The sequence below is a fragment of the Salvelinus namaycush genome, chromosome 18 (assembly GCF_016432855.1).
Source record: "Salvelinus namaycush isolate Seneca chromosome 18, SaNama_1.0, whole genome shotgun sequence".
NCBI classification, from domain to species: Eukaryota; Metazoa; Chordata; class Actinopteri; order Salmoniformes; family Salmonidae; genus Salvelinus; species Salvelinus namaycush.
The window spans coordinates 41985577-41998782 of record NC_052324.1 but is presented as its reverse complement, the minus strand read 5'-3'; the positions used below and the strand labels follow the sequence as shown (position 1 = coordinate 41998782).

At 46.9% G+C, this 13206-nt stretch overlaps 1 protein-coding gene across 1 annotated transcript in view; it reads right to left on the bottom strand.

Annotated features, from left to right (window-relative positions):
* Positions 1-13206, bottom strand: part of wdfy3 (WD repeat and FYVE domain containing 3) — a 107882-nt gene that overhangs the window by 18746 nt on the left and 75930 nt on the right. Inside the window, exons 32-35 of the mRNA XM_039013013.1 lie at positions 12937-13149; positions 10770-10920; positions 8012-8166; positions 5133-5291 (exon numbers count right to left, since the gene is read on the bottom strand). Coding sequence (XP_038868941.1) covers positions 5133-5291; positions 8012-8166; positions 10770-10920; positions 12937-13149 — 678 coding nt within the window. The remainder of the gene's footprint in view (positions 1-5132; positions 5292-8011; positions 8167-10769; positions 10921-12936; positions 13150-13206) is intronic.

Sequence of the window (13206 nt, the reverse complement as noted above, 5' to 3'; positions counted from 1 at the left end):
GGTTACCTGTTTGAGTGATGAGAGTCTGGTTACCTGTTTGAGTGTCTAGAGAGTCTGGTTACCTGTTTGAGTGTCTAGAGAGTCTGGTTACCTGTTTGAGTGTCTATAGAGTTTGGTTACCTGTTTGAGTGTCTAGAGAGTCTGGTTACCTGTTTGAGTGATGAGAGTCTGGTTACCTGTTTGAGTGTCTAGAGAGTCTGGTTACCTGTTTGAGTGACTAGAGAGTCTGGTTACCTGTTTGAGTGTCTAGAGAGTCTGGTTACCTGTTTGAGTGATGAGAGTCTGGTTACCTGTTTGAGTGATGAGAGTCTGGTTACCTGTTTGAGTGTCTAGAGAGTCTGGTTACCTGTTTGAGTGTCTAGAGAGTCTGGTTACCTGTTTGAGTGTCTAGAGAGTCTGGTTACCTGTTTGAGTGATGAGAGTCTGGTTACCTGTTTGAGTGTCTAGAGAGTCTGGTTACCTGTTTGAGTGTCTAGAGAGTCTGGTTACCTGTTTGAGTGTCTATAGAGTTTGGTTACCTGTTTGAGTGTCTATAGAGTCTGGTTACCTGTTTGAGTGACTAGAGAGTCTGGTTACCTGTTTGAGTGACTAGAGAGTCTGGTTACCTGTTTGAGTGATGAGAGTCTGGTTACCTGTTTGAGTGTCTAGAGAGTCTGGTTACCTGTTTGAGTGTCTAGAGAGTCTGGTTACCTGTTTGAGTGTCTAGAGAGTCTGGTTACCTGTTTGAGTGTCTAGAGAGTCTGGTTACCTGTTTGAGTGTCTAGAGAGTCTGGTTACCTGTTTGAGTGTCTAGAGAGTCTGGTTACCTGTTTGAGTGATGAGAGTCTGGTTACCTGTTTGAGTGATGAGAGTCTGGTTACCTGTTTGAGTGTCTAGAGAGTCTGGTTACCTGTTTGAGTGTCTAGAGAGTTTGGTTACCTGTTTTGAGTGTCTATAGAGTCTGGTTACCTGTTTGAGTGTCTAGAGAGTCTGGTTACCTGTTTGAGTGACTAGAGAGTCTGGTTACCTGTTTGAGTGTCTAGAGAGTCTGGTTACCTGTTTGAGTGTCTAGAGAGTCTGGTTACCTGTTTGAGTGTCTATATAGTCTGGTTACCTGTTTGAGTGTCTAGAGAGTTTGGTTACCTGTTTGAGTGTCTATAGAGTCTGGTTACCTGTTTGAGTGACTAGAGAGTCTGGTTACCTGTTTGAGTGACTAGAGAGTCTGGTTACCTGTTTGAGTGATGAGAGAGTCTGGTTACCTGTTTGAGTGTCTAGAGAGTCTGGTTACCTGTTTGAGTGACTAGAGAGTCTGGTTACCTGTTTGAGTGACTAGAGAGTCTGGTTACCTGTTTGAGTGTCTAGAGAGTCTGGTTACCTGTTTGAGTGTCTAGAGAGTCTGGTTACCTGTTTGAGTGACTAGAGAGTCTGGTTACCTGTTTGAGTGTCTAGAGAGTCTGGTTACCTGTTTGAGTGATGAGAGTCTGGTTACCTGTTTGAGTGTCTAGAGAGTCTGGTTACCTGTTTGAGTGTCTAGAGAGTCTGGTTACCTGTTTGAGTGACTAGAGAGTCTGGTTACCTGTTTGAGTGTCTAGAGAGTCTGGTTACCTGTTTGAGTGATGAGAGTCTGGTTACCTGTTTGAGTGATGAGAGTCTGGTTACCTGTTTGAGTGTCTAGAGAGTCTGGTTACCTGTTTGAGTGTCTAGAGAGTCTGGTTACCTGTTTGAGTGTCTAGAGAGTCTGGTTACCTGTTTGAGTGATGAGAGTCTGGTTACCTGTTTGAGTGTCTAGAGAGTCTGGTTACCTGTTTGAGTGTCTATATAGTCTGGTTACCTGTTTGAGTGTCTAGAGAGTCTGGTTACCTGTTTGAGTGTCTAGAGAGTCTGGTTACCTGTTTGAGTGTCTATAGAGTTTGGTTACCTGTTTGAGTGTCTATAGAGTCTGGTTACCTGTTTGAGTGACTAGAGAGTCTGGTTACCTGTTTGAGTGACTAGAGAGTCTGGTTACCTGTTTGAGTGATGAGAGTCTGGTTACCTGTTTGAGTGTCTAGAGAGTCTGGTTACCTGTTTGAGTGTCTAGAGAGTCTGGTTACCTGTTTGAGTGTCTAGAGAGTCTGGTTACCTGTTTGAGTGTCTAGAGAGTCTGGTTACCTGTTTGAGTGTCTAGAGAGTCTGGTTACCTGTTTGAGTGTCTAGAGAGTCTGGTTACCTGTTTGAGTGTCTAGAGAGTTTGGTTACCTGTTTTGAGTGTCTATAGAGTCTGGTTACCTGTTTGAGTGTCTAGAGAGTCTGGTTACCTGTTTGAGTGACTAGAGAGTCTGGTTACCTGTTTGAGTGTCTAGAGAGTCTGGTTACCTGTTTGAGTGTCTAGAGAGTCTGGTTACCTGTTTGAGTGTCTATATAGTCTGGTTACCTGTTTGAGTGTCTAGAGAGTTTGGTTACCTGTTTGAGTGTCTATAGAGTCTGGTTACCTGTTTGAGTGACTAGAGAGTCTGGTTACCTGTTTGAGTGACTAGAGAGTCTGGTTACCTGTTTGAGTGATGAGAGAGTCTGGTTACCTGTTTGAGTGTCTAGAGAGTCTGGTTACCTGTTTGAGTGACTAGAGAGTCTGGTTACCTGTTTGAGTGACTAGAGAGTCTGGTTACCTGTTTGAGTGTCTAGAGAGTCTGGTTACCTGTTTGAGTGTCTAGAGAGTCTGGTTACCTGTTTGAGTGACTAGAGAGTCTGGTTACCTGTTTGAGTGTCTAGAGAGTCTGGTTACCTGTTTGAGTGTCTAGAGAGTCTGGTTACCTGTTTGAGTGATGAGAGTCTGGTTACCTGTTTGAGTGTCTAGAGAGTCTGGTTACCTGTTTGAGTGACTAGAGAGTCTGGTTACCTGTTTGAGTGTCTAGAGAGTCTGGTTACCTGTTTGAGTGTCTAGAGAGTCTGGTTACCTGTTTGAGTGATGAGAGTCTGGTTACCTGTTTGAGTGTCTAGAGAGTCTGGTTACCTGTTTGAGTGTCTAGAGAGTCTGGTTACCTGTTTGAGTGACTAGAGAGTCTGGTTACCTGTTTGAGTGTCTAGAGAGTCTGGTTACCTGTTTGAGTGATGAGAGTCTGGTTACCTGTTTGAGTGTCTAGAGAGTCTGGTTACCTGTTTGAGTGATGAGAGCCTGGTTACCTGTTTGAGTGTCTAGAGAGTCTGGTTACCTGTTTGAGTGTCTAGAGAGTCTGGTTACCTGTTTGAGTGACTAGAGAGTCTGGTTACCTGTTTGAGTGTCTAGAGAGTCTGGTTACCTGTTTGAGTGATGAGAGTCTGGTTACCTGTTTGAGTGTCTAGAGAGTCTGGTTACCTGTTTGAGTGTCTAGAGAGTCTGGTTACCTGTTTGAGTGTCTATAGAGTCTGGTTACCTGTTTGAGTGTCTAGAGAGTCTGGTTACCTGTTTGAGTGTCTAGAGAGTCTGGTTACCTGTTTGAGTGACCAGAGAGTCTGGTTACCTGTTTGAGTGTCTAGAGAGTCTGGTTACCTGTTTGAGTGACTAGAGAGTCTGGTTACCTGTTTGAGTGTCTAGAGAGTCTGGTTACCTGTTTGAGTGTCTAGAGAGTCTGGTTACCTGTTTGAGTGATGAGAGTCTGGTTACCTGTTTGAGTGACTAGAGAGTCTGGTTACCTGTTTGAGTGTCTATATAGTCTGGTTACCTGTTTGAGTGATGAGAGTCTGGTTACCTGTTTGAGTGTCTAGAGAGTCTGGTTACCTGTTTGAGTGTCTAGAGAGTCTGGTTACCTGTTTGAGTGTCTAGAGAGTTTGGTTACCTGTTTGAGTGTCTATAGAGTCTGGTTACCTGTTTGAGTGTCTATATAGTCTGGTTACCTGTTTGAGTGTCTAGAGAGTTTGGTTACCTGTTTGAGTGTCTATAGAGTCTGGTTACCTGTTTGAGTGACTAGAGAGTCTGGTTACCTGTTTGAGTGTCTAGAGAGTCTGGTTACCTGTTTGAGTGATGAGAGTCTGGTTACCTGTTTGAGTGTCTAGAGAGTCTGGTTACCTGTTTGAGTGTCTAGAGAGTCTGGTTACCTGTTTGAGTGATGAGAGTCTGGTTACCTGTTTGAGTGTCTAGAGAGTCTGGTTACCTGTTTGAGTGACTAGAGAGTCTGGTTACCTGTTTGAGTGTCTATAGAGTCTGGTTACCTGTTTGAGTGTCTAGAGAGTCTGGTTACCTGTTTGAGTGACTAGAGAGTCTGGTTACCTGTTTGAGTGTCTAGAGAGTCTGGTTACCTGTTTGAGTGTCTAGAGAGTCTGGTTACCTGTTTGAGTGACTAGAGAGTCTGGTTACCTGTTTGAGTGTCTATATAGTCTGGTTACCTGTTTGAGTGTCTAGAGAGTTTGGTTACCTGTTTGAGTGTCTATAGAGTCTGGTTACCTGTTTGAGTGACTAGAGAGTCTGGTTACCTGTTTGAGTGTCTAGAGAGTCTGGTTACCTGTTTGAGTGTCTAGAGAGTCTGGTTACCTGTTTGAGTGTCTAGAGAGTCTGGTTACCTGTTTGAGTGACTAGAGAGTCTGGTTACCTGTTTGAGTGTCTAGAGAGTCTGGTTACCTGTTTGAGTGTCTAGAGAGTCTGGTTACCTGTTTGAGTGACTAGAGAGTCTGGTTACCTGTTTGAGTGTCTAGAGAGTCTGGTTACCTGTTTGAGTGTCTAGAGAGTCTGGTTACCTGTTTGAGTGACTAGAGAGTCTGGTTACCTGTTTGAGTGTCTAGAGAGTCTGGTTACCTGTTTGAGTGACTAGAGAGTCTGGTTACCTGTTTGAGTGTCTAGAGAGTCTGGTTACCTGTTTGAGTGACTAGAGAGTCTGGTTACCTGTTTGAGTGTCTAGAGAGTCTGGTTACCTGTTTGAGTGACTAGAGAGTCTGGTTACCTGTTTGAGTGTCTAGAGAGTCTGGTTACCTGTTTGAGTGTCTAGAGAGTCTGGTTACCTGTTTGAGTGACTAGAGAGTCTGGTTACCTGTTTGAGTGTCTAGAGAGTTTGGTTACCTGTTTGAGTGTCTAGAGAGTCTGGTTACCTATTTGAGTGTCTAGAGAGTCTGGTTACCTGATAGTCTGGTTACCTGAGAGTCTGGTTACCTGTTTGAGTGTCTAGAGAGTCTGGTTACCTGATAGTCTGGTTACCTGAGAGTCTGGTTACCTGTTTGAGTGTGAGGGTCTTGGCCCTCTCCTTGGATGTGCCCGTCTCCCAGACACAGATGGCAGTGCTGGTTCCCCCGGTGATGACCAGCTTGGGGTTGGGGCAGATGGCACACAGGATCTGACCCCACTCTGACAGACACTCATACACCACCACCGCCTAGAGGAGGAGAGAGGGGATTGGTTAGTCCGGGGGAATGAGAGAGGGGATTGGTTAGTCAGGGGGAAGGAGAGAGGGGATTGGTTAGTCCGGGGGAAGGAGAGAGGGGATTGGTTAGTCAGGGGGAAGGAGAGAGGGGATTGGTTAGTCAGGGGGAAGGAGAGAGGGGATTGGTTAGTCAGGGGGAAGGAGAGACGGGATTGATTAGTCAGGGGGAAGGAGAGAGGGGATTGGTTCGTCAGGGGGAAGGAGAGAGGGGATTGGTTAGTCAGGGGGAAGGAGAGAGGGGATTGGTTAGTCAGGGGGAAGGAGAGAGGGGATTGGTTAGTCAGGGGGAAGGAGAGAGGGGATTGGTTAGTCAGGGGGAAGGAGAGAGGGGATTGGTTAGTCAGGGGGAAGGAGAGACGGGATTGGTTAGTCAGGGGAAGGAGAGAGGGGATTGATTAGTCAGGGGGAAGGAGAGAGGGGATTGATTAGTCAGGGGGAAGGAGAGAGGGGATTGATTAGTCAGGGGGAAGGAGAGAGGGGATTGGTTCGTCAGGGGGAAGGAGAGAGGGGATTGGTTAGTCAGGGGGAAGGAGAGAGGGGATTGGTTAGTCAGGGGGAAGGAGAGAGGGGATTGGTTAGTCAGGGGGAAGGAGAGAGGGGATTGATTAGTCAGGGGGAAGGAGAGAGGGGATTGGTTAGTCAGGGGGAAGGAGAGAGGGGATTGGTTAGTCAGGGGGAAGGAGAGAGGGGATTGGTTAGTCAGGGGGAAGGAGAGAGGGGATTGATTAGTCAGGGGGAAGGAGAGAGGGGATTGATTAGTCAGGGGGAAGGAGAGAGGGGATTGGTTAGTCAGGGGGAAGGAGAGAGGGGATTGGTTAGTCAGGGGGAAGGAGAGAGGGGATTGATTAGTCAGGGGGAAGGAGAGAGGGGATTGGTTAGTCAGGGGGAAGGAGAGAGGGGATTGATTAGTCAGGGGGAAGGAGAGAGGGGATTGATTAGTCAGGGGGAAGGAGAGAGGGGATTGATTAGTCAGGGGGAAGGAGAGAGGGGATTGATTAGTCAGGGGGAAGGAGAGAGGGGATTGGTTAGTCAGGGGGAAGGAGAGAGGGGATTGGTTAGTCAGGGGGAAGGAGAGAGGGGATTGGTTCGTCAGGGGGAAGGAGAGAGGGGATTGGTTAGTCAGGGGGAAGGAGAGATGGGATTGGTTAGTCAGGGGGAAGGAGAGAGGGATTGGTTAGTCAGGGGGAAGGAGAGAGGGGATTGGTTAGTCAGGGGGAAGGAGAGACGGGATTGGTTCGTCAGGGGGAAGGAGAGAGGGGATTGGTTCGTCAGGGGGAAGGAGAGAGGGGATTGGTTAGTCAGGGGGAAGGAGAGACGGGATTGGTTCGTCAGGGGGAAGGAGAGATGGGATTGGTTAGTCAGGGGGAAGGAGAGAGGGGATTGGTTAGTCAGGGGGAAGGAGAGACGGGATTGGTTAGTCAGGGGGAAGGAGAGAGGGGATTGGTTAGTCAGGGGGAAGGAGAGAGGGGATTGGTTAGTCAGGGGGAAGGAGAGACGGGATTGGTTCGTCAGGGGGAAGGAGAGAGGGGATTGGTTCGTCAGGGGGAAGGAGAGAGGGGATTGGTTAGTCAGGGGGAAGGAGAGAGGGGATTGGTTCGTCAGGGGGAAGGAGAGACGGGATTGGTTAGTCAGGGGGAAGGAGAGAGGGGATTGGTTAGTCAGGGGGAAGGAGAGACGGGATTGGTTCGTCAGGGGGAAGGAGAGAGGGGATTGGTTCGTCAGGGGGAAGGAGAGAGGGGATTGGTTAGTCAGGGGGAAGGAGAGACGGGATTGGTTCGTCAGGGGGAAGGAGAGATGGGATTGGTTAGTCAGGGGGAAGGAGAGAGGGGATTGGTTAGTCAGGGGGAAGGAGAGACGGGATTGGTTAGTCAGGGGGAAGGAGAGAGGGGATTGGTTAGTCAGGGGGAAGGAGAGAGGGGATTGGTTAGTCAGGGGGAAGGAGAGACGGGATTGGTTCGTCAGGGGGAAGGAGAGAGGGGATTGGTTCGTCAGGGGGAAGGAGAGAGGGGATTGGTTAGTCAGGGGGAAGGAGAGAGGGGATTGGTTCGTCAGGGGGAAGGAGAGAGGGGATTGGCTAGTCAGGGGGAAGGAGAGAGTGGATTGGTTAGTCAGGGGGAAGGAGAGAGGGGATTGGTTCGTCAGGGGGAAGGAGAGAGGGGATTGGTTAGTCAGGGGGAAGGAGAGAGGGGATTGGTTCGTCAGGGGGAAGGAGAGAGGGGATTGGCTAGTCAGGGGGAAGGAGAGAGTGGATTGGTTAGTCAGGGGAGCAGGAAGTTAGGGAAGGGTAATGCTGCCCCACAGGATTTAGTCTGTAGGCAAGGTTAAGTATTTCCTCCATTCCTTGCATTCTCTCCTTGTCTCCTTCTCAACTGTATTAGAGAAGAAGGTCCAAGGTTACTCTCCTCTGACCTTCTTCTCCGATGGGTTTTGAGGAGGAGAGGAGTCAAGGAAAGACGAACTGAGATAGAGCCATAGACATTATCAAAACAACACCACAGAAATATAATGAGTTGTAGAATTAATTCTATGACTGCAACATGACTTGATTAACATGCACGGTCACGCCTACACTGGTCCACACTGAGACCCAGAGACAGCAGCCTCTAACTGACCTTGTTAGTTAGAGAGATAGTTGGCCAGTCTGCAGGAGAGGTCAGTGAGTGTGTGCCTACCTTGTCAGACTCATAGTTGGCCAGTCTGCAGGAGAGGTCAGCGTAGCCCCAGGCAAAGGTCTTGTTCCAGACAGGAGGTTGGAGGACCTTGTTCTGCTCCACAGCCAGAATACCCTTCTCAGTACACACTATCTGGCCAACCGGCTCCTTCAGCTCTGAAACACACAAACACACTGTCACACACACTGTCACACACACTGTCCCACACCTATTCCCAACCCTAATCAGTACACACCTATTCCCAACCCTAATCAGTACACACCTATTCCCAACCCTAATCAGTACACACCTATTCCCAACCCTAATCAGTACACACCTATTCCCAACCCTAATCAGTACACACCTATTCCCAACCCTAATCAGTACACACCTATTCCCAACCCTAATCAGTACACACCTATTCCCAACCCTAATCAGTACACACCTATTCCCAACCCTAATCAGTACACACCTATTCCCAACCCTAATCAGTACACACCTATTCCCAATCCTAATCAGTACACACCTATTCCCAACCCCAATCAGTACACACCTATTCCCAACCCTAATCAGTACACACCTATTCCCAACCCTAATCAGTACACACCTATTCCCAACCCTAATCAGTACACACCTATTCCCAACCCTAATCAGTACACACCTATTCCCAACCCTAATCAGTACACACCTATTCCCAACCCCAATCAGTACACACCTATTCCCAACCCTAATCAGTACACACCTATTCCCAACCCCAATCAGTACACACCTATTCCCAACCCCAATCAGTACACACCTATTCCCAACCCTAATCAGTACACACTATCTGTCTGAAATCCTCTCCTTCAATACTTTATGTGTCTGTGTGTGTGTCTGTGTGTGTGTGTGTGTGTGTGTGTGTCTGTGTGTGTGTGTGTGTGTGTGTGTGTGTGTGTGTGTGTGTGTGTGTGTGTGTGTGTGTGTGTTTATATGTGTGTGTGTACATATACAGAGGGGAGAACAAGTATTTGATACACTGCCGATTTTGCAGGTTTTCCTACTTACAAAGCATGTAGAGGTCTGTAATTTTTTATCATAGGTACACTTCAACTGTGAGAAACGGAATCTAAAACAAAAATCCAGAAAATCACATTGTATGATTTTTAAGTAATTAATTAGCATTTTATTGCATGCCATAAGTATTTGATCACCTACCAACCAGTAAGAATTCCGGCTCTCACAGACCTGTTAGTTTTTCTTTAAGAAGCCCTCCTGTTCTCCACTCATTACCTGTATTAACTGCACCTGTTTGAACTCGTTACCTGTATAAAAGACCCCTGTCCACACACTCAATCAAACAGACTCCAACCTCTCCACAATGGCCAAGACCAGAGAGCTGGGATGGGCTGGGATGGGCTACAGGACAATAGGCAAGCAGCGTGGTGAGAAGGCAACAACTGTTGGCACAATTATTAGAAAATGGAAGAAGTTCAAGATGACGGTCAATCACCCTCGGTCTGGGGCTCCATGCAAGATCTCACCTCGTGGGGCATCAATGATCATGAGGAAGGTGAGGGATCAGCCCAGAACTACACGGCAGGACCTGGTCAATGACCTGAAGAGAGCTGGGACCACAGTCTCAAAGAAAACCATTAGTAACACACTACGCCGTCATGGATTAAAATCCTGCAGCGCACGCAAGGTCCCCCTGCTCAAGCCAGCGCATGTCCAGGCCCGTCTGAAGTTTGCCAATGACCAACTGGATGATCCAGAGGAGGAATGGGAGAAGGTCATGTGGTCTGATGAGACAAAAATAGAGCTTTTTGGTCTAAACTCTACTCGCCGTGTTTGGAGGAAGAAGAAGGATGAGTACAACCCCTAGAACACCATCCCAACCGTGAAGCATGGAGGTGGAAACATCATTCTTTGGGGATGCTTTTCTGCAAAGGGGACAGGATGACTGCACCGTATTGAGGGGAGGATGGATGGGGCCATGTATCGCGAGATCTTGGCCAACAACCTCCTTCCCTCAGTAAGAGCATTGAAGATGGGTCGTGGCTGGGTCTTCCAGCATGACAACGACCCGAAACACACAGCCAGGGCAACTAATGAGTGGCTCCGTAAGAAGCATCTCAAGGTCCTGGAGTGGCCTAGCCAGTCTCCAGACCTGAACCCAATAGAAAATCTTTGGAGGGAGCTGAAAGTCCGTATTGCCCAGCGACAGCCCCGAAACCTGAAGGATCTGGAGAAGGTCTGTATGGAGGAGTGGGCCAAAATCCCTGCTGCAGTGTGTGCAAACCTGTTCAAGAACTACAGGAAACGTATGATCTCTGTAATTGCAAACAAAGGTTTCTGTACCAAATATTAAGTTGTGCTTTTCTGATGTATCAAATACTTATGTCATGCAATAAAATGCAAATTAATTACTTAAAAATCATACAATGTGATATTCTGGATTTTTGTTTTAGATTCCGTCTCTCACAGTTGAAGTGTACCTATGATAACAATAACAGACCTCTACACGCTTTGTAAGTAGGAAAACCTGCAAAATCAGCAGTGTATCAAATACTTGTTCCCCCCACTGTGTATATATATATATATATATATATATATATATATATATATATATATATATATATATATATATATATATATGTGTGTGTGTGTACATATATGTGTGTATATATATATATATATATATATATATATATATATGTGTGTGTGTGTGTGTGTGTGTGTGTGTGTGTGTGTATATATATATATATGTGTGTGTGTGTGTACCTGTGCATGCCTGTCCTACCTTTGACGGGGGCTAGTGAGGGTCTGAGGTTGTCCAGATGATGGAAGAAGATCTTGTCAGTGGTTGAGGAGAGAGAGACGGGCATGCCCCCCGCCATCTCCCCGTTGGATTTACTACGTACACGTTTCGGAGGGTGGGGCTTCTTAAACAACTGGGAAGAGACAGATAAAACACGAGATCAGATTCATTTAATTCAAAACAACTCACTTCCTCTGTTGAATACATTCTTTGTGAAGCATCGGTACCAATCGGTCGACCTCTAATCAGTACCACTGTCTCTTCTGACCCCATAGTTTACTTTCAGGATAAAGAATAGAGGGAAGAATACATACTTTATTGTTTAAAAAAATAAATAACAATAATAATGTTTTAGCCTATTTCAAGTTACAAAAACGTCACGGAATACCGGTAACCACTGTAACGTCACGGAATACCGGTAACCACTGTAATGTGACGGAATACTGGTAACTACTGTAATGTGACGGAATACCGGTAACCACTGTAACGTGACGGAATACCGGTAACCACTGTAACGTGACGGAATACCGGTAACCACTGTAATGTCACAGAATACCGGTAACCACTGTAATGTGACGGAATACCGGTAACCACTGTAACGTGACGGAATACCGGTAACCACTGTAACGTGACGGAATACCGGTAACCACTGTAATGTGACGGAATACCGGTAACCACTGTAATGTGACGGAATACCGGTAACCACTGTAATGTGACGGAATACCGGTAACCACTGTAATGTGACGGAATACCGGTAACCACTGTAACGTGACGGAATACCGGTAACCACTGTAACGTGACGGAATACCGGTAACCACTGTAACGTGACGGAATACCGGTAACCACTGTAACGTGACGGAATACCGGTAACCACTGTAATGTGACGGAATACCGGTAACCACTGTAATGTGACAGAATACCGGTAACCACTGTAATGTGACGGAATACCGTTAACCACTGTAATGTGACGGAATACCGGTAACCACTGTAATGTGACGGAATACCGGTAACCACTGTAACGTGACGGAATACCGGTAACCACTGTAATGTGACGGAATACCGGTAACCACTGTAACGTGACGGAATACCGGTAACCACTGTAATGTGACGGAATACCGGTAACCACTGTAACGTGACGGAATACCGGTAACCACTGTAACGTGACGGAATACCGGTAACCACTGTAACGTGACGGAATACCGGTAACCACTGTAACGTGACGGAATACCGGTAACCACTGTAACGTGACGGAATACCGGTAACCACTGTAACGTGACGGAATACCGGTAACCACTGTAACGTGACGGAATACCGGTAACCACTGTAATGTCACGGAATACCGGTAACCACTGTAATGTGACGGAATACCGGTAACCACTGTAACGTCACAGAATACCGGTAACCACTGTAATGTGACGGAATACCGGTAACCACTGTAATGTGACAGAATACCGGTAACCACTGTAACGTCACAGAATACCGGTAACCACTGTAATGTGACAGTATAAAAACGTCATGATACTTATGAGTCCAACATTTTTTTTTATACCGTAGTACCATTTCCTATGATACCATCTCATATGATACCATTTCCTATGATACCATTGATACCATTTCCATTTGATGCCATTTCATATGAGACTTTTTCAGCCTTACCGATCTAAAGAACCTGCTGGCGCCCGTTTATTAAATGTTTATGAAGTTCGTTTTGTTTATAGATTCAGTTGAATTGAATCAACAGCCGCTAGTCTCTTGTCTGAGCAGGTCTAATGACCTCCACTTCACGTTCCTGCACATATCACCCGTGGCAGCTCTAATCATCCAGCTACATCCCCTACCAGCCCTCACTCACCTGCTCTCTGTCCCCTCTTCACATCCCCTACCAGCCCTCACTCACCTGCTCTCTGTCCCCTCTTCACATCCCCTACCAGCCCTCACTCACCTGCTCTGTCCCCTCTTCACATCCCCTACCAGCCCTCACTCACCTGCTCTCTGTCCCCTCTTCACATCCCCTCCCAGCCCTCACTCACCTGCTCTCTGTCCCCTCTTCACATCCCCTACCAGCCCTCACTCACCTGCTCTGTATAATGTTATATGTTAATATAATACCTGTCTTATATTGGTATATTGTTATATGTTAATATGATACCTGTTTGGGGATTTGTCCGAAGTTGTTGATGAAGCCGATGGTGGCGGTCTCCTTGAGGGGGTCGTTGATGTTGTAGATGTCCACCTGTCCCTCGTAGAACAGGTGGTGGAACACATTGACCGCTTCCACCGCTGGAGGACCCTGCTGCTTGAAGCCAAAGATCAGGTCGATCCACTCATGGAGATGAGATGATACATAGTCACACTCCAGAGCCTAGAGACAGACACACGTATGCACAGTAGGTTGGAGCTAGCCTACATTTCCAGGTTT